We start from the raw sequence: 15,869 nt of genomic DNA on the forward strand, positions 1-15,869 counted from the left end.
TTATCAATGTATTTAACTTTTTGTACAGATTTACCTGAGATGCCTTGTTCTTCCTTTCGTATGTAGCAATCAAGTAATCCCAGATTGCCTTTGCTGTGGTGAGTGTGCGTACCGTTTGCGTCTGCGCATCTTCCATATGAAGAAGCATTTCGAGCCTTGCTTTAAGGTCCTTCGCCATCCAATCAGCATGTGTAGGAGCCGTCGGGGCGGGGCACACAGAAGTGCCGTCAACTATTGCCATTAGATCCTGTGTTTGGAGGATCATTGCCATCTTTGTCTTCCATGGTTGAAAGTTAGTGTCCGTTAGCCTGTCAATCTTGTAGGAGCGACTCCCTTGCGCCATCAGATGAGGCTGTCCGGATCAGCAACACCAGAGGGAAGGGAACGCCGGTTAAGGTTCGTGGAGGGTCTGCGCGCCTCTCTAGCTCTGATACCATGTAGAAATATGAAAAATACAGACAGAGCGCTGCTGCACGTACACAGAGAGAGAGAGAGATAGACAGAACGCTTTTTTTCGATTAGTTGTGTCTGTTAATGTATACACGTTCGATGTGCCTTTTGGCTTTCATCTTTTATTATCTGTTAATACTAAAATTAGATGCCAGTTGTCATTTTGATTCTTCAGCCCCTAGCCACAAGGCGGGCATTGTAGCGAGAGACACTACCATCAGAGTGAAACTTCTTGCGCTACAGCCACTTACAAGTGACCAGCTTGCGATCAGCAGGAGCAGGTACGAGCTGCCAGGTTTGGTTATCCATCAGGGACTGGTATTCGGAGTTCATTGCCTCTTCCCACTTGGAGGCTTCAGGACCTGACAAAGCTTCGTCCACTGAAATTTCATCCACCTGCTCAGGGTTTAAAGCCAATGCGCCAGGGTCATCCAAGGGGCCATTAGCTGTAGCATGAAGTACCTGCAAGTTGAAGGCACTGGCAACTGTAAGGTTGGCAAAGTGTTTTTCGGCCCCAAAGACACTTTCAGGTTGGATTGAAGAACCCAGCAAAGCAGACAAAATACTGCTTTCATAGATCTCACGGAGAGATCGAAACTTATTTGACATGGATGGGCGGGATCTTTGAGGAGGACCCATCAAAGAAGGTTGGTGTATGGGTTCAACTGGAACTGATGGTTTTGAGGACTTTTCTTTGGCAGGGGATGATATAGGGATAGTGGTATAACCTCCAGGAGGACTGGCGCTTTCAAGTTGCAGAGGCTTATTAAGCCCTCTCCTGATGGAAGATTTGGGGATCAGATGCCCAGCATCGTGCAGAGGATTTGGGGATTGAGGGAAGAGGAAAGATCTGGTCTTACCCCCAAGAGACCAAGGAGGGGCTTGGTGTGGTACAGGGGTTCGAATTGAGGCTGGGGAAGTGGGAACTTGTGGAGGTTGGGGCAGCTGCGGTTGTACTTCTGGAGGTGTAAGAACCTCGTCGGGCTCCTCCCATGCAACCTGTGGAGGAGGTGTAAGGGCAGGCTGTTGGTTTTGAGAATGAGGCATGGGATTGTGGGATAGGGATGGATCAGTTGCATCATGCTGAGGAGTGATCAAGGCCAGTTCATCAAAGTAGACTGAGTGGGACAGCTGAAATTTTTTCTTCTGTGGGTCATACAATCTGTAGGCCTTCACTCCAAATCGATCGCCATAGCCCACAAACACCATTCGAGTGCTTGTAGCATCAAACTTTCTCCTCATTTCAAGTGCTTGGACAGGGTATGCTGCGCATCCGAAGGCTCTGAGGTGCTGTAGGTTAGGTATCTTCCCAAACCAGTGAAAATATGGGGTGTGTAAAGGATCAATTGAATGTGGGGTTCGATTCTGAAGATAACAGGAAGTGGCAACTGCTTCCTCCCAATAATGTTTGGGGAGGCCAGCAGTGAGGAGCATGGCGCGGGCAGATTGGACAAGGGTCCGATTTTTCCGTTCAGAAACCCCATTTATTGAGGAGAGTAGGGCACTGTGAACTGCTGTTGAATTCCCTCAGTCTTGCAAAAATCCTGAAACTCCTTAGAATTGTATTCCCCTCCATTGTCAGAGCGCAAGACCTGAACTGGGAGATCATGTTGTCGCAAGGCGAGGATGCAATACTCCTTAAAACAGGCAAACACCTGAGATTTTTTCTTGAGAAAGTACACTGTGGTGTATCTGCAAAAATCATCAGTAAATGTTAGAAAATAGGTGGAACCTGTAAGGGATGTTGTCTCCATGGGGCCACAGACATCACTGTGAACCAGATGATTGACTTGTGTAGATCTCGTTTGAGACCTGGGAAATGGTTTGTGGCTGGATTCTCCAAGGAGACAGCCTTCACACAGGTCAATTGGTGAGAGCCTCTGAGGTATGCCATTGCATAGCTGATTCTTCGCCATGCGATGAAGAGTCGGAGAGTTGATGTGTCCGAGACGATAGTGCCACAGAAGTGTAGCAGTGGATTTGGTTACATTCAGAGAAAGAGTTGATGTAGAGGCTATGACAGCATGACGGCCAGGTTTGGAGATCACAATGGGGTACAAACGGTTCACCTGAGGAAGTTTTATGATCTCATATTGGCCAGAGGGAAGCTTGAAATGGATCACACAGGAACCATGGAAGAACTCAATGGAGGACCCGGTGGATGTGGCTGCAGATACTGAAAGCAAGTTTCGACTCAGGCCGGGGATGTGATAGATATCATGAATGAGGACTGAGGTGCCACTTGGCAAGGCAACTTGCATCTTGCCAAGACCTACAGCAGTAAGGCTTCGGTTATCCCCAAGATAAACTCACGTTCTATGTGAAGGACTGGTAGTCCTGCAGCCAATGGCGGTGAGGCGTCATGTGATGTGTGGCGCCGGTATCAAGCAGCCATTCTGTTGCATCATCTTGAGTAGTAACAAGGGCATTAGAAGAATTAAGGTAAGCTGCAAACAATTGAAGTAGTTCCATACCATATTGGCCAAGTGCAGGTACCTCCACTCTCTGCAAATTGACACAGGGACGCCGATCATTCCGTTGTTGTTCTTGGCGCTTCGTTCGACAATCCCGCTCAGCATGACCAGCACGGCTAAAATTCTTTGTGCTAGATTGTCATCTTCAACAACAAAAGGATTGTCCCCATTGAGCTCAACTTCTAAAGCTTCTACTTAGATAAGCTTTGAACTGGCTTCAATATTTGCATCGGTGTTATGGAAGTGGCACTCCATAGGATTATCTAGCTCTCAGATGCATTGACTGAGGAGAATCCGGAATCCATCATCTTTGCCCAACCCTCTAGTTGAGCATTCATGCTCAACTCAAGCTTCACTAGAGAGCTATGGAAACACGCCACCAAGAAACCTGTATAGCATGCTGAAGGCTTTGAGAACGTGAAAAGAACCATATATACATTGTAGTTCACTGTGAGATCACTCCCTCTACTGCTTCCACCTGCTAGATACTTGAACTGAAATCCCACCTGGATCAAAGGGAAAGCTCTCAGCTTCCCTGCTTGAAGTCCAATGCCCACCCGGGTGAAATGAGAAGCTCTCAACTTCCCAGCTCGAAGACCGGCTTCCACCTGGATCCCAAAGAAACTGCAAATCCTCTCGAGGCTTGCATTTTGAACATAAAGCCTCTACACAAGAACACAAGCATACAGATAGGTGTGCAGACAGGCCATACCATCCACCGGAAGCTCCGGACCTGTAGCTACCACACTGCCATAAAACCATTCTAAATTGCCACCCTCCTGTGTGAGAGAGGCTTCTTCCAGCATTGGATGATGCATCTCTTGATCCTCTGACTCCCGAACACTGTTCAGGGCTCTCGTAGCTTTGATCCTATCAAGAGCCTTGTTGACATACACAGCTTGGGAAGGATTTATCAAAACATCAAGGTCACCGAAATCCCAATCATCATCTGCATCCACTTCCTGTCCGTCATCCAGCACATCCAATGTCTGGGAGACACTCATCACATCAGCACCATCGTCAGCATTCACCTTCAAGAGGCATTGAAAAGCATACTTCCCTGCAAAGAGGTATACTAATCCCTTGAAGATATTGCAGGCATCTGCACATGCCAGCAACTCCCTCGGAGCACCTGTGACCACCTTAAGAGGCAAGTCTTCATCAAGCAAATTGTCTAGATACTCACAGGTAAGGTCTTCAAACATATCAGCATCAAAGGGAGAAGTTGCAGGCTCGTAATCAACCTCTCCTGATAAGAGAACTATCAATAAAAGCCATATCATCTTCTCCATCATCAAAAGAACTCCCTACTTGTGTCATATCCTCACCCATACTTCTGCCTTCCTTGATGGGTACAACCTTCTCACCATCGACCACATTCTGAGCTTATAAATCTGCAATAAGAGCAGCCAAGTCCTCATCGGCAATCTCATGCACTGACACTTCATCCTCTTCAGCAGAGATCTCTTCCACCTCGGCTTCGACCTCGATCACCACTTGCTCTTCGATATTGAGGGATTGCCCAACCCCTTGCTCTGGTAGAGTCTCTATCAGTTGGCACACCACTGATGCCTCTTCTGAGTGCACCTGCTCAGCCATCGCTTCATCAACCAAGCAAGACATGAATTCATTCCATACCTTCTCAGACTCCAAGTCTGCATCACCATTAGACAGAGGGAAAATTTCCTGGTCCTTGACACATGATGGCCTGCACTCCAAGGCTGCATCTCCATTAGCTTCCACAGAGTCTGCTACCGGAGACAGCTCTCCATGGCCACACACCGACTCTAGAACCAGACGCGCCTCCACATGCTACTGATCATGGTCAGACTGTCCACCCTCTTGCTTTGACTCACTAGCCTTTGACATCTCTTGGAAGTCTTCAATTGAATTGGGTGCGCAATCAGAATATGCACCATCCTCCTCACTGTCTTGCTCTCCTCCAGTCTGCACTCCATCGAGTACTGCATCCAAAAGCTCGCTCAAGATTCTCAAATCTTCGACATTATCTGAGCTTCTGCAACTACCATTGTCCTTAGACTCGCCCATATATCCGCTATTGGTAGATGCCGATGGCCCTCCATCATCAGATACTGCCTCTGCTCTAGCTCCTGCTGGTCCCATAAACCTCCTTTGATCCTCACAAAAGGCCATAAGCAGTGCCAGGTTTACATTGTACCAGCTTCTTTGCTCTGTTGTTGAGAGGTTGCAATAGACCCTGCATGCAGCTCCACAAAGCCCTTGCCACACATTATCTGCCTTTGCTTCATCGTCATCGATCTGCAACTCTTCCATCTCTAGCTCCACGAGCCATATCCACGGTCGACTTCTCTGCCCTGGTGCTCCGCTAAACCACCTGTCGATCTTGGACTGTGCCATTTGCATCCACTTGGCAGCTTAAAACTTTAGCTCGATCGGCATTATCTTTGGAATTGCCATAGAAGACTTGTCTGGGAGCTTTACGACCCAAAAAACACACCGTTCCCCAGCGGGATCGCTAGAAATTGATGGAGCTCGGGCAAACACACCCAGACCCAATCCTCTCACTCTTTCCCTAGCCCAAAAGTGCACCCTGATAGGCTCTTTGGAAACAAACCCCTCAAAAAAAAAAAAAAATCACTCTTGAGAGCGCATAGATGGAACAGTCTCTCTCTCTCTCTCTCTCTCTCTCTCTCTCTCTCTCTGTGCACACACACATATGTTCGGAGCCCCTACCATCACAGAACAAAGGCCTACGATGAGCAAAAATTAGAAGAGGTAAATATTGAGCCGACTCAAGAGCTTGCAGACGAGATTGACAAACAAAGAAAAAAAAGGGTACACTGATGGATTCTAAAGAAGACTACTCTCCTTTAACATTTGATCTGTCACCGGCGTCACAGCCTCCTACCCACTAACAATCCTCAGCCTACACTACTACTCGACTCGCGCTTCCTTTTCCTAGGTGAACCCTCTCTTGAGTCCCAAGTGCCCTATGCTACCATCCTGGCGGTACGTCTCCTCGATTTCTCCAATCACTCAACTTCCTCTTCTATTGCATTCCTGGCGTTCCTTCTCTCTGCCTTGCAACACTGTGGCAACCTCCTTCAACTCTCTGGGGATCTCCAGCCCCATGCTCTGCTTGGCCTCTCTAATTGGCGGCCGCCTCTCACAAGCTCCCAGTAGCAGCCCCTCTCAATTGAGTGCATGGCAGATTTACTCCTTCGTACTGCATGGCCTTCTCACTTGTCCGCGACTCCCCACCTCCTTGTCTTGACCGATGCGACTTCAGCACCATCCACCACCCTCCGCCTCACGTGTGTAGCTGGCCTTGCTCTTCCATTCTAGCTGCAGCTCTCCTTTCCACAGCGGTATGCATGGCCACCTTCATACATCACTCTTCTGGTGCTTCTTTCCTCCGGTTGGCTGCCCCTCATCAACACCTAGTGAAAGCGCTACTAGGAGCTGTCTTTTCTCTCCTCACGGCCATCCTTCGATATGCATTGCCTTCTGATGGAAACCTCTGAGTGATCACCCTCTATTGTCCTTTCCCTTGACTACCAAACCCCGTGGCAGCTACTGCCCTCAGGTCTTGCTTCCCAAAAGCTTCCACGGCAGTGCCCTCGTAGACCCATGCTGCAAGCCCTCACACCTGGCCGTCCTTGTCCATGATGGCCACAGCGTCTTCCTGGCTTCACCACCCTTGCAGCCTCCCTTGAGGGCTCCCTACTGAGCTCGTCAGATTGTTTCCCCCCTTCCTGTCTGCAGTTCCAAAGCTCCTCCTCTCTGAGTGGCTTCTCGGCCTGATCCTCCTCCTCACGCCATGATGGCTGACCCTTGAACGTTCCCCCCTTCGCTCTGCCCGGTGCGCTCCTTTTATAAAGCTCTTCAAGTGGAAGCCTTCAGCATGGCTCCCCTCACCTCGCCCCGCGGCGGCTTCCCCTTCTCTTGCTGGCGGCGCCCACGTGCAGGCCACGCTCATAATCATTGCAGGCAATGGAAAACCTACTTCATTTCCCTTTGATGTCTTTTTAAAATAGGGGATGACTTCCACCAAGAGAGAGCCTCTCAAGAGCATGACTCCTTTTGAAGAATCCTCCTCTTTTTAGTGCAACGTTCGCCATGAACTCATGGACGGATTGCAGTGGTTTGATTTGCAGGAGCAACGATTTTTTCAACGATGAACATGACTCATTGCAACCGATTGACCCCGAAACTGAGACGTATGCATTACATCAGATGTGGCCACCACCGAGAGCTGCCGTGCTCTGACTATTTTTGACTATGTACAACGTGAGAAACTTCACGGTCGTGATCGATGATGGCTAAAATTTTTCGTGCTAGATTGTCATCTTCAACAATGAAAGGATTGTCCCCATTGAGCTCAACTTCTAAAGCTTCTACTCAGATAAGCTTTGAACTGGCTTCAATACTTGCATCGGTGTTATGGAAGTGGCAGTCCATAGGATTATCTAGCTCTCAGATGCATTGACTGAGGAGAATCCGGAATCCATCAACGTATGTTTTGAACTTCTTGTATATGTTAACATCTATTCTTGTTGATTTGATACTCTTAATGTTAGGTTTTGTTTTAGGTAGTATTTTTCGAGTCCATCTTTTTCATCTTTAAGAATTAAAGGTTTAAATGTAGAGAGTAATTTTATAATTTTTGAGTAATGAACCCTTCGATTAAAAAAAAACACTAGCCTGGACTTAAGAGCTTGAATTGATGAGTTTTAGACCTCGTACTATCCCCTTTATTTTATACCTTCAAGGCTAGCATGGGTAGGTGATCCATATGTAGATCGCAATCTCAAGAAGTGTGTTAGACCTTCAAACAACCCCATATAGCTTGGACAAGTGGTGGACCTTCCATGGAAGCTAATTCAAACAAGTGTGGTGGTGAACCTTCTGTGGAGTCTAATTGTGATAGACTTAAAACAATAGACATTTCCTTGCACTCGCTTGGACAAGTGGTAGACCTTGCTTCTATTAAGGTCTCTATTGAGAAAATAATTGAATGTAGAAGAAGAGAGAGATTGACTAGGCATAGATTTATAAATTTGTAAAAAAGGGAAACGTGTTGGATTACAAAAATACCTCTCATTGTACGAGTGTCCAAAATGTAGCTATATATTTCATCCAAAATTAACACCTTTGGATAAAGGCTTATCTTTAGACATTAAATCAAGAGGTTATGGCTATGCATGTGTTGAGACTATTGGTCGACTTGAATGAGGAGACACATAGTTTGTTGACTATGACTTTATTTGATGTTTTCAAGTATTTATATGGATAGAAGTCTTAATTACACTTTTAATGGATCAAATCTCAATCAAGTAAATCATGGTTGTTGTTAACTTTATGTGGCCTTCAATGTTCAGTGAAGTACTAAATTTTATTAAAGTGTAGGGTGTACAAGTTTGCCACAAAAGATTGTAGTACAGACTAGTGTTGCCTTGTGTATCGATAGTTGCAAGGATTATAATATTAATTTTACCCTGAAGAAACTCCTAAGTTCGACTTCCACATGTTTAAAATTGGTGATTTAAATTCTAGTGATTTTTGAGAAACCAATGTTATTTGTGTTTTTTAGATTCACAAATTGGGATAGATAAGGCCCCTGTGGTTGAGTCCGCAATTGTTGAACCCCTTGATTCTATTATTTCTGATATGCCCAAGGTGGGATGATACGTCTATACCAAAGTCTCGTGATGTGCACCTTGAGCAATCTTGCAATAGTGAGAATAAAGAAATGCCTACTCCAACAATACAACCTACTTCAAAAGATACTAAAATGTCTACTCAAGAGCCGTTTCCATTTTTGCTACTTCATCTAGTGCAGATGTTGAGAAATCCATACTCACAATTATTTTGGACTTAAATGGTCTGCTATTGAAACATTCCCCTCAGTCGTCCTCATACCACCAGTCAGTGCAACTAGATCCAAAAAGATATATTATACTTAGGCTAGGTTGCATCCGATTCTTGAAGACTATATTACAGAGGTTTAATGTTGCAATTTGGTCAACGGCTACTAGAAACAATGTGCTTCAAATTCTTAAAGCACTAGAGGGCTTAGCAAAAGGTACATTGCCTTTCTTTGCAATTTGGAATCAAGAAGGTTTCTACACTTGTCAAAGAAATAAATTATTTAGACGTGACAATCCAACTGCTGCTCAAGGCAATGTTCAAGCCTCTAGCTAAAATTGCCATGGGGTATGAATGTGACCCTCAAAGAACATTTCTTATTGATGACTCTCCTTACAAGGGATGCATTTCCCCTGAGTTATAATTGGCAACAACTCAATCTATAATAGATGGATCGAACTCGCAAAATTCGCGAATGTGCTGCAAAGAAACGCGTCTTGTCCGTCGCACAACATGCTTGCAATGGTTACAAGGACATAAGATCCTCGTTGAGAGATAGGTGTTTCGGTTGGACGGCCCCACATCCTCGTCACTACTCATAATGAGGGAAAAAATCTTATAACCTGGACAACAAATTTAATCTTCTATTGACATTCTTCGTCTTTTATCTCTCTCTCTCTCTCTCTCTCTCTCTCTCTCTCTCTCTCTCTCTCTCTCTCTCTCTCTCTCTCTCTCTCGTTGTTCACACTGTAAACTACCTCACATTCTCTAGTCATGTCCAATCCCCGCAAAGCTCGGTCTAGAGGTGCACGGAGATCAGAACCACCGGGTTATAATCTCGTCTTTATTGGTCAATGCCTATATTTGTGGGTACAAGAAATCTACACACCCACGTCTACATGATACTGCATGTAGTGGACAAAACCCCTTTGCCTCTTCTCTAGCTGCAGCATTTCACAGCATCTTAACATCTTTTCATAGTAGATCTTTGTTTGTAGCATGTAGGTACGTCATTTTCTCGCCATTTCTTCTAACTTTATCTTATACGATTTCCTCGCCATTTCTTCTAACCTTAAATAACCTAAATCTAATTTAATATAACATATATAAACCTAAATTAATAAACCTAAATCTAATCTAATATAACGTAAATCTAAATCAAAGGTAAATAAACCTAAATCTAATCAAACGTAAATCTAACTAAAAATAAACCTAAATCTAATCTAATTTAACTTAAATAAATCTAAATCTAATGTAACATAAGTCTACATCTAACCTAATCTTTAACGTCTTTTGGGATAGTTTCCTACGACGTTAAAACTCTCTTCTTCTTTTGTGTGTGTGTGTGTGTGTGTGTGTGTGCCAATAAAAAGAGAAAAATGGTATAACCTTTCTATCACCCAAGTGTGGTAGATTGGTTATGCCATTTTCCTCTTGAATAACAAGTCTTGGTTTCAACTCCTTGTCGCTAGATTTTTAGGTCTCTTTAATTAGTTTCCTACGACGTTAAATTAAACTCTCTTCTTCTCGGGTGTGTGTGCACACCAATAAAAAAGGAGAAAAATGGTATAACTTTTCTATCACCGAAGTGTGATAGATTGGTTATGCCATTTCCCTTACGAATAATATGTCTTGAGTTCAACTCCTGTCGACTAGATCTTTAAGGTCTCTTGGGATACTTTCCTACGATGTTAAGACTCTCTTCTTCTTCTTCTTTTCTCTCTCTCTCTCTCTCTCTCTCTCTCTCTCTCTCTCTCTCTCTCTTTCTCTCTCAATGTGTGTGCATTCTTTGATTATGCATGTGTGTGTGCGCGTTTTTGGTTTATGCATGCTCTCTCTCTCTTTTCCTCTCTCAATGTGTGTGTGCTTTCTTTGATTATGCATGTGTGTGTGCGCGTTTTTGGTTTATGCATGCTCTCTCTCTTTTCCTCTCTCAATGTGTGTGTGCTTTCTTTGTGTATGCATGTGTGTGTGCGTTTTTTGTTTATGCTTGTGCTCTCTCTCTCTCTCTCTCTCTCTCTCGTTCTATCTCTCTCTCTCTCTCTCTCTCTCTCTCTCTCTCAAAAACACAATGTGTGTGTGTGTGTGTGTGTGAAAGACAGGGAGAGAGAAAGAGGGGAAGGGACCATGAGAGTGAGGAGAGGGAAGGAGCATACCTGGCTCTCCTTCCTCTCCTTGTGTGTGTGTGCATGTGTGAGAGAGAGAGAAAGAGAAGGAGAGAGAAAGAGGGGAAGGGAACATGAGAGTGAGGAGAGGGAAGGAGCATACTTGGCTCTCCTTCCTCTCCTCGTGTGTGTGTGTGTGTGGAGAAGAAAGAGAGAGAGAGAGAGAGAGAGAGAGAGAGAGAGAGAGCATTACCTTGCTTGCTTGAGCATGCGTCGAAAACTCAGATCTGAGATCTGAGTTTTCGGATGCTCTCGGTTATTTTTTAAGCCCTATCGGCGTCGCTATAGGCATCGCTATGAGCGTCGCTATGTTACTAGTAACATAGCGATGCTCATAGCGACGCCTATAGCGACACATATAGTGACGCCGTGCATTTTCATTTTTGAAGGGCGTCGCTAATGTTAAGCATGGCTTGTAGTGATAGTGCTTCGAGTCTTGGGAGTGACTATATAAACATTCATGTACAAATGTTTGGTTTTGTCGGGCGTGTGTGCTAATGTTTTGGTTTGTTTGAGTCCCCAAAACATGGTTTTCAATAAGTATTTCTAGCCATGCTTTATTGCTTGTGAATTGAACTTGTACATGATGAGTTATGTGCGTCTGAAGTGGGTGGTCTTGACTTAGAAAGTGGCTGTAGATGCATGCGACAAAGGAAAATGGGCCAACTTGATGATCGAAAATTAGAAATGCTAAGATTTTAACTTTTTGAAGATAGTCAAAGTAATGGGCTCTGAGCCGTGCTTTACGGTGTTGCATTTGGTGGCCGGAGCGGTGCACTATGCTCCTGGAAGTTGGTCCTGAGAAGGGGTCAAGCTGGAAAGGGGTTTTCATCACCTCTCTCTCTCTCTCTCTCTCTCTCTCTCTCTCTCTCTCTCTCTCTCTCTCTCTCTCTCTCTCGGTGTGCAGAGTTTGTGTTGTTTCAAATGACCGTTGTTTGCATCCTAGCCGCTCAAAGCTAGGTGCTACCCCCTCCTCATTTTATCATGGCCAGATCGGCGTGTATTGGGCTCTTGGTGTTTTGAGGCTGTTGGGGTCCGTGTTGCGCTTTGCCAAGGCAAAATCCTCGATGCGTTAGCCATGTAGGTCATTCAACCCCTGACGAGCTAACCGTGTAGATGAACCTAACAAAAAAGAAGAAGACCTAGGAAACACTACAAGAGGCTCTTCATATTAGCGACGCTCACACAGCGACGCTCATAGCGACGCCGACTGGGGTAAAAAAATAACCGAGCGCGCCCAAAAACTCAGATCTCAGATCTGAGTTTTTCGGCGCCCTCAAGCAAGGAGCAGGTAACGCTCTCCCTCTCTCTCTCTCTCTCTCTCTCTCTCTCTTTCTTTTTCTTCTCCACACACACACACACACACACACACACACACACACACACACACACACACACGAGGAGAGGAAGGAGAGCCAGGTATGCTCCTTCCCTCTCCTCATTCTCATGTTCCCTTCCCCTCTTTCTCTCTCCCTCTCTCACACACACACATACACACACACACATAGTGTTTTTGAGAGAGAGAGAGAGAGAGAGAGAGAGAGAGAGTACAAACAAAAACAAAAACGCACACTCACATACATAAACAAAGAATGCACACACACATTGAGAGAGAAAAAGAGAGAGAGAGAGCATGCATAAACAAAAAACGCACGCATTGAGAGAGGAAAAGAGAGAGAGAACATGCATAAACAAAAAACGCACACATTGAGAGAGGAAAAGAGAGAGAAAACATGCATACGATCCAAAAAAACGCACACACATTGAGAGAGAAAGAGAGAGAAACTAATTTAACGTCGTAGGAAACTAATTAAAATTAAAAGACCTAAAGATCTAGCCGACGAGGAGTTGAACTGAAGACCTATTATTCAAGAGGGAAATGGCATAATCAATCTATCATACTTGGCATGGGTGATAGAAAGGTTATACCATTTATCTCTTTTTATTGGCACATACATCCACACACGCGCACACACACAAGAAGAAGAGAGTTATAACGTCGTAGGAAACTATCTTAAAAGACGTTAAAGATTAGGTTATATGTAGACTTACATTAAATTAGATTTAGGTTTATTTTTAACTAGATTTACATTTATTTAAGTTAGATTTAGATTTACGTTATATGAGATTAGATTTAGGTCTCCATAGACTGCGATGCCTGCATGAAGCGGGTGAAGAAAGCCCTCAATGGAATATAGGGTATTGCTGCCTTCACTCATGGTGGGCTCCGTCGATCCAAAAGTACTGGTGAAATGTCTTCAGAAGATAGGGAAGAAGGTGGATCTTCAGGGCGGCAAGAGTCACTACATCCCCGACACAATGACCATCTAGACAACCTCTAGTCATTAGACTTACGTTAAATTAGATTTAGCTTTATTTTTAGTTAGATTTACGTTTATTTAGATTTACGCTTATTTACGTTAGATCGAGTCCACGCAAGAATTACTTACGGTTTAGGGTTTAGAGTTAGACGAACAGTGAAAAGATCTACTGTGAAAAGATGTTAAGATGAAGTGAAGTGCTACAGCTAGAGAAGAGGCAAAGGGATTTTGTCCACTACATGCAGTATCATGTAGACGTGGGTGTGTAGATTTCTTGTACCCACAAATATAGGTATTGACCAATAAAGACGAGATTATAACCCGGTGGTTCTGATCTCCGTGCACCTCTAGACCGAGGTGTGCGGGGATTGGACATGACTAGAGAATGTGAGGTAAAGAGAGAGAGAGAGAGAGAGAGAGAGAGAGAGAGAGAGAGAGAGAGAGAGAGAGAGAGAGAGAGAGAGAGAGAGAGAGAGAGAGAGATAAGACGAAGAATGCCAATAGAATATTAAATTTGTTGTCCAGGTTATAAGTTTTTTATCCTCATTATGAGTAGCGACGAGGATGTGGGACCGTCCAACCGAAACACCTATCTCTCAACGAGGATCTTATGTCCTTGTAATCAATGCAAGCATGCTGTGCGACGGACAAGACGTGTTTCTTTGCAGCACGTTCGCGAATTTGGCGAGTTCGATCCATCTATTATAGATCGAGTTGTTGCCAATTATAACTCGTCGGGACTCTGACGCTGGCCAACAAGCAGCAATCTTGCAACCCAATAGACGTGTTCGCAGGCGCTTTGGTCAACAAGCAGCATATGTGAGGCCACAAGATGTAGCCTCTGACAGCTCGGGGGATGATCATGCAGAGCACATTCCCAACGAGGCAATGTTTGAGCCCGAGATTGATGAAATGATCGAGACGATCATGGATTCAGAAAGGCTTATCTATGATGATATGAAAAGTGAAGCCGATACGTCATTGTATAATGGAGCACGTATGTCTAGATTGAAAGCACTCCTGGTTCTTCTCAACATGCAGGCAAAGTTTGGATGGAGTGACACTAGCGTCACAACGCTTTTCAGGTGATCTATTACAGTTAGTTTACTTTAATAGAACTCTAAATGTATAATGATCTGATAGATTTTTACACGACTGTATCATATTTTTATGTTGTGTAGATTGCTGAAAGAGCACATACTACCAGCTGACAATGTGATGCCAGATTCCCGAGATGAAGCAAGAAAGATTTTGCGAAACTTGGGAATGGATTACAATTCTATCCACGCTTGTCCTAATGACTGCATTCTTTTCAGAGGGGAATACACAGACATGGAGAAGTGTCCGAAATGTGATTCCGAAAGATATCGAGTAGATCTCCATGGGACAAAAATTCCACAAAAGGTTTTGCGACATTTTCCTTTGCTTCCTCGCATCAAGCATTTCTTCGAATGTAAGTCCATGGCCGCCCTAGCATCATGGCATGAGGAGAATAAATCTTCGGATGGTGTGCTACGAATTCCTGCAGATTGCGCAGCCTGGAAACATATAGATGGAACATGGTCGGATTTTGCCAGGGAATCTCGAAATTTGCGCTTAGGCCTGGCTATGGATGGCGTAAATCCATTTGGTCAAAGATCAACATCTTACAGTGTATGGCACACACAGGACGACGGAATGCTTTGATCAGAGGCATTCTAATGTGGACCATGCATGACTATCTCGGGCTAACGAAATGCTCAGGTGATCTATTGACACTCCTCACTCAGACACTGTAAATATTGTTTTTTCCCATAGTTGATCTATTATCATGTGTATACATGCAGGGCTTCAAACAAGCGGATATAGAGCATGTGTCACATGTGGACCTAGACTGAATGCACGTAGGGCACCCTCACTGAAGAAGCAAATCTACGAAGGTCATCAAGCGTATCTTCCAGAGAATCATGTGTTACGCGACGGCTTTTTGGGAAGAGAGCCACCAAGGATGTCTGCACAAGCATGGTTAGAGCAGAAGGAGATGTGCGATGACGGATTGCCTCCAGGGATGAAGAGACTATCTCTATGGTACGAGTTACCATACTGGCCCCGACTCATGATCAATCACTTGCTCGATCCAATGCACATATTCAAGAATGTGGGTAATCTACTATGGGACCATTTGACCGGCAAGAAAGATACTTTGGGAGCCAGAGTTGACCTTAGAAATGTGGATCGTATGGAGCAATATTGGCCGCAAACAGCGTCTGATGGATCGATAAAACTCCCTAAAGCACCATGGATTTTCACAGGAGCCCAAGAACGCAAAGTAAAAGAGGCCATTCGATCTTTGCGGACCCCCACTGGCGTAATGCACTCGCTCCGAACGTGTTTCACTAAAGAACGAAAGCTTACCGGTTTGAAGTCACACGATTGGCATAAAATGTATCAGGTACGTTCATAGTGGACTTTAATATCATTGCATAAAATGTGGACTTTAATATCATTGCTGCACATACTTTACAGTTTATTTTACCGGTTGCCATTGAGGGATGTTTGTCTCTCGACATCCGTAACACAATCTACAAACTTGCAAAGCTGGTGCAATGGATCTCACAAAAGGAGATCAA

General features: G+C 44.5%; 1 protein-coding gene and 1 pseudogene across 1 annotated transcript; both read right to left on the minus strand.

Moving 5' to 3' along the window:
- Positions 1–687: 687 nt before the first annotated feature.
- On the minus strand, positions 688–1,884 carry LOC147420269 (uncharacterized). Its single transcript, XM_086504179.1, has one exon. The coding sequence runs from the start codon at positions 1,882–1,884 to the stop codon at positions 688–690; it is 1,197 nt and encodes a 398-aa protein (XP_086360305.1).
- Positions 1,885–3,581: 1,697 nt separating this feature from the next.
- On the minus strand, positions 3,582–4,276 carry LOC147420270 (uncharacterized; annotated as a pseudogene).
- Between the last annotated feature and the right edge of the window lie 11,593 nt (positions 4,277–15,869).

Source organism: Adiantum capillus-veneris, chromosome 28, assembly GCF_014529385.1.
Source record: "Adiantum capillus-veneris isolate H3 chromosome 28, ASM1452938v2, whole genome shotgun sequence".
Classification (NCBI taxonomy): domain Eukaryota; kingdom Viridiplantae; phylum Streptophyta; class Polypodiopsida; order Polypodiales; family Pteridaceae; genus Adiantum; species Adiantum capillus-veneris.